Source organism: Patagioenas fasciata, chromosome 2 (assembly GCF_037038585.1).
Source record: "Patagioenas fasciata isolate bPatFas1 chromosome 2, bPatFas1.hap1, whole genome shotgun sequence".
Classification (NCBI taxonomy): Eukaryota; Metazoa; Chordata; class Aves; order Columbiformes; family Columbidae; genus Patagioenas; species Patagioenas fasciata.
The window spans coordinates 75,961,922-75,977,780 of record NC_092521.1 but is presented as its reverse complement, the minus strand read 5'-3'; the positions used below and the strand labels follow the sequence as shown (position 1 = coordinate 75,977,780).

The following is a 15,859-nucleotide window of genomic DNA, read 5'->3' as shown; positions in this document are numbered from 1 at the left end:
TTATCTTATTAATTAAAAGGAAGAAATCATAAAGGCAACAAAACATTTTAAAAGAGATTTTATTAGACTGACCACCTATTTTGAGATTTACTGATCAAAAGTTCCCAGCTCTGGGTGAAACATCAAGTGTATTATGTTGGACATCACTGAAATAACTTGCATTTTGCTTTTAGACTAACTTCAAGGGATCAAAATTCAGATTGTGTATTTTACTGCAAATATAGGCATCTGAAATCTACTGCCATTCCAATTTGCTAGCGAGCAGATGGCTGCTGTGAGTAAACATGCCACACTCAGTGAGCCTGTGGCCTGATGCCATTTATTTGTGACCCACAATTTTGAGAACTCCTTCTAAAAGGACAACAATGCAATACAAATGCCAATATATGTTTCATTAATGAGAAATCTGAACACTTTTTACATTTCAATAACATGCCAGGGGTAACAGTGCATAAGTTGACTTCTATGTTCATACCATATCAGTCAGAAAACAAATCTTGTAATTATATGCTATTTTTTAAATAGGAGGATTTTATTAATTTTGGTCTTGTTAGGCTGTTATGACTAAAGAATATGTTAATTTCAAGTCCTGATTACAGCAAAGCAAAAATTAACGTTTACTATCTATACTTCAAAGGAGCATAGATAGTACGATTACCTGCTTTTTTAGTCTTTCACTTGGCTCATCTATGAAACTCTGCAAGTGCGATACTCTTTAATGCACTGGGATTTAAATTAATCTTGAATATTCAAAAAATAGCATTTTTTGTATGTTCCACTCGTACTCATGTCCTGATAAATTATTTTAAATATCCTATGAAATCCGGCATTGTACAAGTGAAGTGACAGGCTTGCACAAGCAAAAGAAGTTGTTAAAGTGCAAGACAAACAAAACATTTTTTCTCTTATACAGCTTCTCCTAGTTATTGTTTAAGCATTGCAGGCCGGTTGCAAATAGCAACACTACTACTGTCTCCAGTATCTCCCGCTTTGCTTGTGTTCATGGATTTGAGGTAAGTCTTCTGTATCACCTAGGGACTAAATGTCTGCCAAGTGCCCAGGATGCCACCCAAGACTGAAGACAAAAGAGGTGATGCAATTTCTGAAAGGCAACAGCAAGTCTAGCAGATATTATTGACAGAACCTGTTGAGATAGCTGGACACAGCCTGTCCCAACATTTAACTGCTGAATAAAAAGCAGCAGCAGCAGAGGACACGCAGGTTTAAAGTGACAGAAGCCATGGAAGGAAGCAAAACTAAGAGACAGCAACAGTAAGACAAAGTACATATAAACTTTTAATGAATTAACCTTACAAAAGACAATAGCTTCAAAACATTTGACACGTTTGTACAAAACTATTCCAGCATTGTTAGTTCTCTCTTCAGAAAGAATGCCAGCAAGCCACCCAACGTGTCCCTGGCTATGAGATGCAACTGGTGATCACATCCAAATCATGTGTGGATAAACTTATTTACAAATACTGTATACTTTAATACCAGATTAGTGGATGCTATTGGGGAGCGACTGTATTTTCCAGAAAACACCATGCATCAGAAAATAGTAGGCACCCCTAGCTTTATTGCCTTTTCCCCCCGCATTTGTCACTAACATCTCTTTTTAGTCCTTTCAGGATGAATTATCTCCTTTAATTCCTATTCCTTCTTTTCTTGTCTTTGAATAACTGTGCAAGTTGCAGTACAATCTTCCAGTCCTATAGCGTACATCGCAACTGTCCTTGAACACAGGAATATCAAGGTGCAAAATGATGGCTCATGGGACTATTCTGCAGCCATATTAAAATAAGTGCCACATACCAGAAAATAGCACGCATGGTAAGGGCCGAAATGTAGTTAAAAAGTGCGTGATACTTTCCTCAAAATATGGTATTGATGACACGTACAAGCAATCTTCAAGATGCCACATTCCCTTGTGAAAGGGATCTTGTCATTTCAGTATGTACAAAGTATGTCTTCAGTTCTCCTTTTCCTTTTACATTTATTATTCCTCTGCAAGTGCTCATGTACCCCAATGTTTGCAGGACATTGTTCGTCTCCTCTGTAACCTGCAACATACAGTAATAGAACCAGTGTTGATAACAGAGCAAAGCAAAATCTTCCAGTGTGTGAAGAGAATGTTCTGAGCAATTAGGAGGGTTTTGCTATAACGCTTATAAGGCCTTTAAGGGTCTAAAGTGAGGTTTGAGCATCTGAGCTGTCAAATAGGCTGTTGCTGGATGCCCATTATGATTGCTTACATCAAGTAGCGAATTGGGTATAACCATTTCCATACCTAGGCTTGCAAACAGAGGGCTTGTAGATACACAAGTGGCACTAGGGACAACACTCTTCCTCAGAGAGCACTTTTCTCCACTTCAGGAGCTGGTTTTTTATTTCAGTAGACCCAAGGTTCCCCATCTTTTTGCAAATACTAAGGCTGTGTGAATGAAGTGGTAGTAAGACATTAGCATCATCTGTCAGAGCTGCTGTTGCCAGTTTCTGACATAACTGGCAGTAAACCAAATTTTAGGCAGTTCTGACATTTGAGGTGAAAGCCCAGTAGGACAGAGGTCGTTTAACAGCATCAGTTGTTTCAGGCTGTCTGTGCTTCTTTGTGAAACAAGCAACCATTTGTAGACATCATTGCTTTGACATCCCTGCTGTTTTCAGTTTTGACCAACAGATGGTAACTTTACTTTTCCATTATTTAGTTCTGAATAGTCTCAATCATAGATTTGGAGTGCTTTCAATAACATGGTGGGATCCCAAAGTGCTAGGCAGCATATCAGACAGATACTTAAAATGTGATGCCTGACTATGGAATCACTGGAAAGTTAGTAAATTGAAGGTCTATCTATACAGGTCTATCTATAATCTATACAGATAATAATCTATAAAGATTATTAATCAGCATGGTTCATTAAAAGGGAAGTTTCATGATTGCTTTATGGATTTAACTTGATCTACAGCAGTTATGGTAATTTCCTTTACTTGGAAATAATTAACATCAGGAATGCCCTTCAGAGATAAGATAGCTAGTATTTTACAAGTTCAGAAATTCACAGAATAGAAATGTGATTTCCCTCAAATCCTCTCTTAATCTAGGGATGCATTTCCAGGAAACCCATGACTTCTTCCACTGTAGGGTCAAGACAAAGTTTTGATTCTCCTTCAATTTTCCCTATATTTTTCAACTAATTATTTACTTTCCTGCCCAATGTCTAATTATTTTGAAATTTATAGGTACCACTGGTAGGTAATCTTTTTCTGTAGGCATTCTTAGCTCCAAAACACAGACCTCTTTAATGTGCAAATATATGATGCTTTTTAAGCACCAAACTCAAAGGATTAAGACAAATACTAGCACAAAACAAAAACTCACCTGTATTTTATCTAAGACACCAGTGCTGTCCATCCTGCTGGCCACATTTACTGTATTGCCCCAGATATCATATTGTGGTTTTTGAGCTCCAATTACTCCAGCTATTACAGGTCCATGGTTGATACCTGGAAAACATCAGAACTTAACATTAAAAAAGAAGATCCACCAAACAAGAACGCACAGTGCACCTGATAATATATGAAGTCACTGAAAGTGATATTTGGCTCATGCCAAAAAATACAGCAATCAATAGCTTGTTCACAACTGTTTTATCCACCATTTACAGCAGGAGGATGTTAGTTATAAAAATGCAAAAGTTAATTAATCTAATTTTAGTTTTACAGCTCCCTCCCATCCTGAATAAATGTGGTATTTTCAGATATCAGTATCCTAAAAATCTGCTACTGCCCTTATTACATGGCATGAGGAACACACTGGGGGAGAGAAGTAGCTTCTGGGAAAACAGATATAAAATAAATATTTAATTTATTATCTTCTCTCTACAATAGTTGATGGCCAAATCAAATGACTTTTACAGTATTCTTTGCTTCTCGAATGTAGAATAAACTGTTACGAATGAGCTGGATGGATTTAGAGCCTTGTTCTGAAGGCTGGATTGCCCATAGAATGGTCCAAATAACTGCAATATAAATATATGTGTTTAAAGAATTTGATTATGCATGGAGTAACAGTTACAAATAGCTAACTCTGAAATGCACACTGTAAGAGTGAAGAACAATGTAATACCATCCCTCTATTAGACTCTGGGCATTTTGTCAAGGGAGTAAGTTGTACTCTGCTAGTGAGGAAGGAAATCAGGAGGCAAAATCAAAAGCATTATCATTAACCAGCATCTAATATACTATAATTGTAACCTTACATACTGATGAGCAGGAAAGCCAAGTTAGACCTAGTGAGAAATAAACCCTGAACAAGTGAATAGTTTAGATTTCTAAACTTACCTCCACATCAGTGGATCATAACCAACTTCTATTAATTTCTTGACAGAAAACATCACTAAGGATACATCTATGCAGCAAAATGAAAGTGTGACTGTAGCACAGAGAGGCATCTCAGTGCTGGCTCATCTAGTATGGATCATGGCAACATGGGCTAGCAACCACACTATAAGCCTACTTGGAAACCCTGGAAAAAGTGACGGTAGCAGTGAAATTTAGAATATTGGGGAAATACACAAACTCCAAAGGATACCGGATAGAACCTGATAAATACTTGTCTAAGCATTTGGGATTAAATCCACAAAGGGACTTAGGCCTTGCAACACTTATGCATTAACAACCAAGCCATCTGTGCGCGTATCTGCGTGATGACATCCAAAGCACTAGGGACCCAAGACTGGAATCCACAGAAGCCATCTGCTGACTAGCCCAAGCTGCTCATAGGGATACTGAGGAGATGTGTGTTGCATACGCTCTGCCGTGGTCCAGAAATTAGGGGAGTGCAATGGGACTTTCCTACCAAATATAAGGGGCAGGAGGCGACCTTTATTTTTTTACCTCCTTCTTGAACCACCACTGCTGGTGATTTGAATAATACCTAAGGGGCTGGAAAGCCAGATTCAGAACCCTCCTCCTTCGAGAACACTTCTACCTATATCTCTTAGGAATTGTGTTTTGGCCATCCAGGCATTCTGAGATGTGCTGCTCTATGACATTCCTGCTCATGCAGGTCTCCTTCGCATGACGCAAGTGAGTGTTCGTTGGGGCAAGGCTGGAAGAGTCGTACACTCGGTCCAAGTGACTGTTCTGACAGAGGGTGATACCATCTGTCTCTTTTCCTCATATCCAAAGCAACATTTAATTATTCCATGAAAAGGCAAATACTGTTCAGCAGGACAGAAAGACAATATCTCATTCCAACATATCCCACAGCCTAGCCTCATAGCATCCTCCAGGGAACAGGGATCCCCGTGTTTGAGCAGCCTCAGCCAAAAGCAGTAACCAAATTAAGTTCTCCTACAACACAAACGTCCTAACCATGAATTTATATGGAAAATAACATCAGCTTCTATTCTGTTCTGAAAAATAGCAGTACCTGTGCAAAATTTGCTGCAAAAGCATATCTGAGCTTGTCTAATAAATCAAGAAGCTTAGCTAACAGAAGGGGAGGAATGCCTGCAATACAATCTGGATGCTTCCCTCCCTTGCCTGACAATGTCAGAGTGCGCTGTGTACTGCATTTCATTAAGCAAGAGTCTGACCCCTCTGTAATCTATAGCTGTCTGGGTATTGGTGGCCCATACAGGGAAAAAGAGAAACCGTGACAATAGCAAACACTGTAAAAATCAAACGTAGGAAATTTTTTTTTCCCATAGAAAGTTTACTTCATGATCCTCACTTTTAAGGAGTCAGTATTGCTTTAGTCGGTTTGTGGATTTAGCCCTGACACTCAGCAGCTCTTTATCTGTACTGACACTGCTGATATAAATATGTTTGCAAGTGTGTGGCATGTGTCATCTATGGCAAGAAGAGAACTTTTATTCTGTACAGAAATATGGTATCTCTACATTTTTTTTTCTGTCACACTTTGAGAAGGAAGCATACTTCAGATTTGCTTTGTCATTTTTTTTTAACTCTAGCAAGGAATACAAAGCAAAGGAGCGCTCTCAGGAATATGTATTTCAAGTCGGAAATAGCAAGTTTCGCCAGTGGGTGGCACTGTGAAATAAAGAGGAGCAGTCGAAAGGAAAACCAAGCAGCACAGCAAGAAAAGACAAGAGAGGAGAATAACTGTTGGAAATCAAATGCTTCTGACATGTTTACAGGATTTATGGGTTTCCAGTATTTATTTACTGCTTTCATTTCACACTTTCCAAGTTACATATTGCATTGTAAAACTGCAGTGTAGTGCTATCAAGAAATAAACATTTTAGAACATACGGTTCTTGACCAGCTTTGAATTCATTTATTTCATCATCCTTTCCATGGCTTACTGCAGCTGCCTGTTTCTTTCTTTAAAACACCATGCTCCACAAGTAGAAGCAATTAGAAGCTGAAATGTAACAGATACCTCTTTCAAACATAACCAACCAGTCATCTTTGCTCTTATTTGTCAATAACCACGGAATAACAAAGAAGAGAAATATCCTCCTTTGTCTACCACAGGGAAGGATGGGGTGCATTTCTGTATGCTTACTTGACTTTAAGACATCTGAAATATATCAAACTCCAGCCTCACTGGCCCCTTACAGCTCTTGTCCTCCTAAGCCATTTATATGGTTTTATAAAGTCTTGTCTAGAGTCTTCTCGTGTCCTCTGGTATTGAAGAGCTTAAAAAATTTATTCAGTTAACAACCTCTAGAATAATTACTATAGAGTTACCATAAAACCATTCAGAGCCACGAGAACATATTTTTTAACCATTCTTTACTTAGGAATACTGCGCTTTCCTGAGTTCTGCCTTGGAACACTCCTGGCCGCAACAGCAGCTACGGTTAATGGGCAATACCATGTAGACAGCTTTTAAACAAGGTAAAGATGGTGCTATTTACTTTCATGGCCCTTTTGGTCAGGTCTGCTAACACTTTAATCAGCTGGTACTTCACATCGAATTGTCCCACGCCTCCATAATATTCTCATAAAAATCCTGTGATACATACCTACTCGCAACTTGAAGTCATTGAATGAATGCTTGTTTATGACATCCAGTTTTGCCACCAAGGCAAACGCAAACTCCACCATGGTTCCTATGTGCATATACTGTCGTTCAGGTTCCTGAATTTAAACAGCCAAACAAACAGAATAAAATAATTTTCCTTAGCCTTAGCTGCTGTGAGAATACCAACAAAATATAATGAACACTTGAAGGCACATAAGCTCTAAGGATGTCCTAATGCCAGCAGGTAGCAGAAGAAAAGTAATGTAGAAGATGGTGCCCTATACAGCATCAGTTAGATCAAACGGTGGCCAATAGACCAGGATGCATTTTACTTACACAATCAGGCACTCTAGAGATGATAGATCCAAAACATGTCTAATCTGATTTTTTGATTACCTGATTAACTGATTAGCTGCTACCTAATCCCACAGGCACTCAGTGTCTATGTGTGCCTAGGATCTGTTCATTAATTTTCTCTAAGTGTCTGGTTCTATTTTATGCCTCTTAATAATAAATAATGCTCATGGACAGCCCCACAGAGATACCTCCCCATTCACTGTTTCGCAGCTCAGCACCCTACTTAATGCTTAAGCTCCAGTGAAATTTACACTTTTAGGAGATCCTCCACTAATCTGTTAGATAAGCACACACCTCTGAGAACATCTAAGAGACCTGAAAATGAATAAAATACAAGAGGAAGAGAGGAGGAAGGCAACCCATCCTCTGTCCCTCAATTTACTGTCTCAGAGCTTATCCACTTTCACAGGCTACAGACTTAACGTCTGCTCATGAATCAACAGTGTAGCCTGATTTCTAAGTACTGGTTTGCATCCCCTCAGGCTGAGAAGAAAATTGATTTTCAGGCTCCCATAGCCTGGGGTAGGACCCTGACAAGAAAATGATTTCATAAGAGATGGACTCACTGATCTCTATGAGAAATGACTGAATTGTCCTCATTTATTGATATAAAGTGACAGAAGATATGGACACATGACAGCTTCAGGGTAGATGCATCAACCTAGGTGGGACAGTAGTGGTGCTTCCCAGAGCAGTTTTTTAGACAAATGAAGCCTGTTTCCTTTAGAGTTCACTCCTAGCTAAGACAGATCGTTTCCTGTTCAGTTGATGTATTCAGATCCCCTCCTCAGGCACTTAGTCTTTCTTGGGTGCTTGTTTGAGCTGGGGCTGTTGCCAGCAGTGTGCCTACCAGTCAGTCACTGCCACACTAGGTACTGCAGTATCTGTGGGCCCTTGGGCATCTGGATTGAAGGCTGCTGAGCTTTTGTGGATTTCCTTTGAAATTGTGTGCTCAGTTACCAAAGGAACATTAAACCTTGGATGTCTTAATTCACAGTTTGTGGAAATAATTCAAACAATACATTTCTTCCTGTGCACACACTAGTTTTAGTTGTGACTGAGAGCTCCTCTATGTCTTCTCATCTACAGTTCTGCATTTTCTCCATCCCCTTCACCTCCTTGTATTAAATGTCAGAGCTAATTTAAAATCTTTTTGTGTGTGTCCTCAGGATCCTTAAGGTCTATAGTTCAGGTGTTAATTATTTCCACCTAGAAGGAACATGACTTTGACAAGAACAGAACATATTAATCCTTAACAGAGAATGTGTTGATTCATAATTTCTAGCTCTCTGTTGCTAACCTGTAGTACTGTAAAGATCATGGCAAAAGCAAAATTTTGCTTAAAAGTTATGAATTGCTTCTCTGAACTTCATTTCTACTGACCGCAGTTCCCAATCCTACCCTATTAAGTAAACCAGAAACAAAGGAACATGTTTTCAATGTTGAGCCGGAGGGTTCTGTAAGTGTATGGTTAATACAGCTACTCAGCCCTTCCAACTTACAATGGAAAATACTCATTCTTGCAGTCTTTTGTACACGCTATAAATCCAGTTCTGCTGCAGCGTGTAGCAATAGAATACTGTATTGTATTTAGAGTAGAAGGCCTGTTTTAGACTTAGCAAATACAGAGGTGGCATTTTCAAATCTCAATGTGAAGAACAATAGTTCACAGGGACTACTAAACAAAAGTGTTCAGTTCAGTACAACCTACATTAATAAGAAAAAACTAGGCCACATCATTATACATAACCTGCATTTTAATGAACAGAATTTTAGCCTTCATTTGAACATGCTTTTTGTTAAGCAGGAAGCTTTTCCTGTACCTGACACTGTTCTTGGTTGGGTGTAGCACTCAATCCTGTTGCTGCCATGTAAGTGCTTCCAATGGTCTTTATCTTTTCAACTCCACTGAACTTTGGCTTTGACAATAACTGTAAAACAAGGATGGTTATTAATTATTCAGATCAGTGGCCTTGTTACTCTAACAGCATTGTTATTCTAACAGCATTCAAAGCATCAATTCTTAAAACAGTCTCTTAATGGACTACAAATTGCTTCACAAATATGTACAGGATGAAGGACTTAAAGATGGATAAAACAATGGATACAGCATCTAAGGAAAGGGAATTTCTGTCTGCTAAAATACATTTTTATTATAAAGGGACTAAATTTATAGTAATGAGAATAAATTCCACCTTACCGTACATCCAGCTCTTAAAAGTCAGTAGACTTTGCACTCATTTGCTATTGGAACCGAGTCACCATGCAAGCCAACAGTTAAGCTTTAAGCAGCTTTCTGAAAGTAAGCATCTCTTCCATGCCAACGGGACAGTCCATGCCAATGAGACTAAAATCCAAGGATTTTAGTTCATATCCCAGATTGATTTGGACTTCTAATGTTCTCCAAATGGGTTTACTGCTAAAATACCCTCAACAGCTGCAGATCTGCAAATCCAGACTGATTCATTATGCAGTCTTAACACCTTTTTTTCTGGTATTTTCATCACTAAGAACTTTCTTTAAGACAAATACTGTTCTCAGTGAGACCTTTACAGCTGCCTTTTCACAATCCATCTGCAGTCATACTCTGTACTTGCTTGTAACTTCAGAGAATGGAATATTAAAACTTATACAATCCTTTGAGTCACTGAAGTAGCAACTGATCAGCACTCTGTATAACAAGATCAACACGGATCAGATATAACGCAAAGCTGTATCATTTTAGGGGACATAGATTCACATACCTGACTATAGGCACTAGTATTTAGAAACTGTAGTTAATGTATGGCATGCAATATGACTGCCTCATGAACTGCAGCTAGAGGGCAAAAATTTCTCCATCAGATATACACATAGAATTCTCATTATAGTGAATCAAAAGCAATTGAGAATGATGTGAGATCAATATCTGATTCATTCCACATAAATCTCTTTTTCCTATGGTACTCCCTGTAACTCATTTCCACATGACTAGGCAGAGAAAAGTTATTTTCTGAAGGCTCTTCCACTCTCCCTTTCAAGTGTGTTTGCTTACTGTTGTATACCCTGAGTTATCAAGATTGAAACCATACGTTGATTACTGTCAGAAGCACATACATCATCGAAGTCAGCAATGATCTCATTTAGCAGCCTGAGACATTCCAAGCCTTCCTTATTTACATCAGATTCTGTGTAAAATTCCTTGAAATCCGGCACGGAAGCAAACATGACACAGACGCAGTCATATGACTGATGATATAGATCCTGTTCAAAAGAAAACAGAACAGAGAAAAAACGCTGTCATACCCTGCTCTAAATAGAAGCTTCCTTATTAATACTCAGTGTCCTGGTTCTGAAAAGGGAGACATTGCAGTGGCTGGAATGCCTTAAGATGCTGGTTGGGTATTTTTTTGCATTTAGTTGCATGTATTAATTTTAAATGGTATGTAAACATGTTTGTTAAAGAGACTCAACATATGCAGCTGAATATATGTTAGTGCTTTAAAGGTACCATCTTTTCATCCTGAACATTAATTATGTGAATATAAAATGTTCACTAATTTGTTAGAATGGGCCTGTTTCTGAGGATTCTCATGAACAGAATTCTGTCTGGCTTACATGGCTGAAACTATATTTTGCAAAACAATATCTAATTTATTAGTAGCTGTTTGTGTTATTGTAGTAACTAGAAAACTGAACCAAAATCGCAAACCCAGTGCACTATAAATGCATAATGCAACACAATCCTGGTAGTTCCTAACCTAAAATGACAAGATGCCTAATAGGAAAAAATAATTGTCATTATTTTTCCAAAACAAGGAGCAGAGGTAAAGGGAAAGAAGTCACCTGAACCAAAACTTATTTATATCGGATTCTCCACTGCCTTCTGTGACCAGTGAAATGAGAGCACCACTGATCCACAGGAAGATTCTTGTGCTAAAATTGAGCACACTACACCACCCCACGCTTTGATTTCCCTTCCACTGCCCTTAAACATTAGAATATCTCTTATTTCAGGATAAATTCACATGCTAAAAAGCAGAAAGAAAAAAATATTTGTTAAACGAATACTTTACACAAAGGTAACCACAGCGATAAAAGATGTTGTGAACTACTATAAAGTCAAATTCTGTTCAAGTTATTATTTGAGTAAAACAAGGATTTCAATACTCAAGTGAATAAGGTGAACAGGATTTGTTCTGTGATTTCAAGAAGCATCAGATTTTTTTTTTTCTTTCCACTTAGTGCAGTTTTTGGCTTTTTTTTGCAGTTTCACTGGCAGTACAGTTCTTTCTGGAGGAATGTGGTGTGTCTGTATACATGTGTACAGCCATACTGAGTCTCTATTGCTGGTGTATAACTGAAAAATAGCAGAACTATGGGGAAAACTGTTAACTCACACAGAAGGGCTGTGAGGGACGTTTCTGGGCAAACATGAAAATAATGTTGGACAGGGAGGAACATGGGCATCTGGAGGAGGTAGAAGATGTATTACTAGATATTTCTGCTTCTTTATTTTCTAATTATTCCATAACCAGAGCATCACTGACGCCCCACCATGCCTCTGTGCAGTGGGGGTGGAATATACTATTGCAATTCACCATTATTATTTTCATTCTTAAAGCTGAGCTTGTTGTAATTGCCAATCTGTACCTGACATCCAGCTTACAGTCATATATACAAGATCAGTATCATTTTAATGTGACCTGATTGTGCAAATCAAAAGCAACTAAACAAAACATCCAAGCTGATGAGTTCGCTGTCAGATCACTACTAAACTTCAAAGGAGTTCTGGATCTCCTGTGTCCTCTTGCCAAGGGAGTTTCCAATAAAGAATCAATAATGTGATAATATTTTTCTGCCCTCTATTTTATCCTTCTCCATAAACACTTGGTTAATAAATTTAATCCATGTAATAAAGTAATCAAACAGTGGGGAGAGGGAATCCCTCTGGCTGGATGTCGTCAACAGATTTTAGGCAATCTAAGCACCTGACTTGAAGTATTTAATTTGAAAGCACAGTCACCCCATGTGTCCCACATTGCCAGTGCAGCAGACATGCTTATCTGGAAGGTCATTTTAATGCCAGGTGGGCAGAATCACCTCAGATAGTTTCTCTCACTCGGTTCTGGAAAAAAGGCTAAAGAGGTAATTTTTCCTAAGGTAGGCGCTCAGAAGGAGTGCCAGCAACTATAGAGGATGGCTCCAACTCTCAGAAATTCAGCAGCTCAGGCCCTGAATGATCTCTCTTTGCTCCAGTCTTTCACACTTAAAACCAGGCCCACTCTGTAATCTGCAGTGACATACACTGGTGGCTGTCTTGAGCAGGTATGCACCCAGACTCGGTGCTTGAAATCAGTTAAGTGGAGTAGTAGAGGGAGATTAATAGGCTCACTCCTCAGATGTTTAGCTTTTGCCATCTGCATTTTGCTTCCCCTCTGTGTACTTCAAATTTACCTCAGGCATGTCTACAGTGAAGCTACAGTAACACTTGCATACAAATATACTAAAAAAGTTAAGATCTGATGCACTGAGTGCTTTTCATAGGCAAGTTAGCACAATGGGTACAGAGATTACATTCTGTGCTTAACTCAGCTTTCCTTCTATTTCCTGAGTTCACCTTCCCTGTAACTTGATTCCAGTTTTTGGTGAAGGAAGTCAGGCCACACACATGGTGCTTTTAACAACATTGAAAGAGGACTGCATCACAAATATAGGCCTTGGTAATACAGAAGGGGAAACTCACAGTGTTATATAAAAAACTGGAGGGAGATAGAAGAGATAGTAGAATGATAATTAATTTATAGCAGAATCATAATTAATTTATAGCAGAATGATAATTAATATGCAAAACATAGATTATTACACAAACTTTTGAAACTTGATCTGGCAAAGTAAACACGTTGTATAAATCTGTTACAAATATATATATAAAAATTCCTAATTTTACCAGATTGAAAAATCCAGTAAATTAAATCTAGCCAAATTAATAGTACAGTTATAATTAATACACAATTCTATTGTCCTAGAGATTTTATTAATTAGTAAAAACACAAAAAAACCCCCTTGGTTTAATTTACCAGATAAACATTAGATAGCAGCTGTTTTATTTGCTTTATTGAATCTTGCTGATTCTGCATCCTGAGAATGTAAAACGTGCCAGAATTACACTACTGATGAGATACTGGTTGCAAAGTTTGTGAAACAGATAAAATCTAGGCACAGAGGTCATACTAGGACAGTGCCATATCTGAAATAATACATGGAAACTAACGCCATGTCAATTTTTTTTTTGAGAATATTACTTCAAGTCATAAGAATACAGGTCTGTTAGGAGCTACAACTGAGCCCTTACAGGAAAAGGGGACCAACTGTGCAGTGCTGTAGGCATATGATATTACCGAATAATATGAAGCAGAGATGGTAGAAGATGGTTTCATTTTGCCACCTCATAATACAGGAACCAGAATATAAATAGGACACTTAAAAGTAGAATAAGGAAAATTATTTTGCACAGGAGATATATCAATTGCTATTCAACAACATGAAAGACCAGAGCTCAGAGGGTTAAAAACTTGAATGCTTATGTGAATAGCAGAAAAATTGCATAACTAGGAAGTGTATCAAAAGCATTGGCAGAAGCAAAAGATGCCATTACATTTACAGGTAATTCAGAAGGGTGAATAATATATTAATCTTCAGCTGTTCTTCAAACTTTTGCTGAAGTATCTAACACTTGATACTGCCCAGGCCCAGCAGCTGACTGGACTGCTGATGGGTGTCAACTCCTGTCTTGCTCTGATTGCCACTGAAAACAAATCTGTCTTACAGATGTTGAATGTGGAGCCCTAATTAGCTACTAGGAAGTGTCTTTACTGTCTTCCCTGAAAGCAAGCGTGTTGCCCAGAATAAACCATAGCAACTTGCACAATGCACATTCCTTAGGAAGAGAAATGTGACTGAGCGAAAGAGAGGAGCAAAGATTCAAATAGAAGTGCTGTTGAGGCACAGGTAGGTCAGTGTGCGTCACGCTGTTGGCTGTGCACACCGTATGGGGACAACCAAGCTGTAAGAGACGGTTGCATGCCTGACTGTTACAATTACAGATACAAATCTTCTTTTTCTATAACTGGAGTTATTGCTCCTTCCTCTCTTCTACCTCAAAAAAAAAAACAAAACAAAACACATTGTCTGTGAGCCCTTGTCATATGCTCAAGCTCAGCAACAGTGTCCCATTTCCTTCCTCTGTAACACTGGGGCAGTATCTATCCCTACTAATGCTCTATAGCATAGTACCAGCATGGAAACAACAACAAATGGCACTGTTTATAAACAGATGAGTAAGTAATTGTGGTTGTCACAATAAATGTCAGAGAATTTTAAGGAGGCATCCCCAGCTACTTTATTTCGATCATTCATAATAATAAAGGCTGTGGCAATTGGGTGTCTTAATTTTCCTGTGAGCATTTCTCCTGAAACAGTGCTCTCCAAACTGCTTAATCAGAAAATTAAATGCAACATAATTCCAGGAAGGAATGGCTCCACTTCTTTCAACAAAAATAAAATCATCCTGTCTTCTGCAGTCAATCCCTTTCTTTTTTTTTTCTTTCCCCTTTCATAACATCTGAAATTTCTGCTGGTTGGCCCTCATTACTGCCTCCTCTTTTTCTCCAGTGCCTGCAGACCATCTCGGGATAGAGGAGGCAAAGTGGTCCCACGCTCCCTCTTGTAAGGATATGGCAGTCAGCTTTTCTGGGGCAGAATTTGTGCTCTAAGTAGGTGCTGGCTCCATCCTGCAGCTAATGAAACGGGATTCCTCTTGCACAGTAATGTGCTTGCCAGCCAGGTCACAGCACAAAAACCTCTTGAGCACTTTTTACTAATACGGGATCTGGATGCTAACAGCAGAAAGGAAAAGCCTGCACAAGCCAGGTGCAGATATATTTAATCCTGGCCCCATTTCCTGCTTTTCATTTTATATTTTATATCTTTCTCTCAACTGGAAAGTACCCTGTTTGGTATCCAGCTTGTAGGCTATAAGCAGAAACCTGGTTCCGGAGGTTCTGGTAAAGCAAACAAACCTTTATTACAGTTTGCTCTGAAGTAACTTTGCTTTTACCATAGCAGCACTAGTCAATGTGCATCCTGTTACGAAAACACCTTTGTTGGTCATCTAAAAGTACAGTCCCACTACTCCTAGTTAGCATTCATCCACTATTTTTTCCCCTTTCTTTGCTGCTGCCTGTCCCTCAGCAGCACACTTTGCATTCCCTTTTCTCCATATGGCTGCATGCACAAAATTTTAAGAGAAGTAGTATTCTGAAACAGACTATTCATATATTAGATTAATTTTCATCTCAAAATCTGGTTTAAACAGAAAAGAATATACATAAACCATATTAACATTAATGTTTGCAGCTAAAGAAAACACAGACAAGTTTAAATTCAGTATCTGTTCACCTGAATATCCACACAAAGAAAACAAAGGCTTGATCTGCCCTAACATATTCTTAGGTGTATACACAT

General features: G+C 38.5%; 1 protein-coding gene across 3 annotated transcripts in view; it reads right to left on the bottom strand.

Annotated features, from left to right (window-relative positions):
• Positions 1–1,276: 1,276 nt before the first annotated feature.
• The window catches only part of ADCY2 (adenylate cyclase 2), a 224,471-nt gene continuing 209,888 nt past the window's right edge, over positions 1,277–15,859 (bottom strand). For all 3 annotated transcript variants that reach the window (XM_071804444.1, XM_071804445.1, XM_065832081.2), the window contains 5 exons: positions 10,451–10,597; positions 9,178–9,285; positions 6,999–7,113; positions 3,380–3,504; positions 1,277–2,063 (listed from right to left, as the gene is read on the bottom strand). In XM_071804444.1, the coding sequence (XP_071660545.1) occupies positions 1,911–2,063; positions 3,380–3,504; positions 6,999–7,113; positions 9,178–9,285; positions 10,451–10,597 (648 nt within the window). In that variant the 3' untranslated portion in view covers positions 1,277–1,910. The remainder of the gene's footprint in view (positions 2,064–3,379; positions 3,505–6,998; positions 7,114–9,177; positions 9,286–10,450; positions 10,598–15,859) is intronic.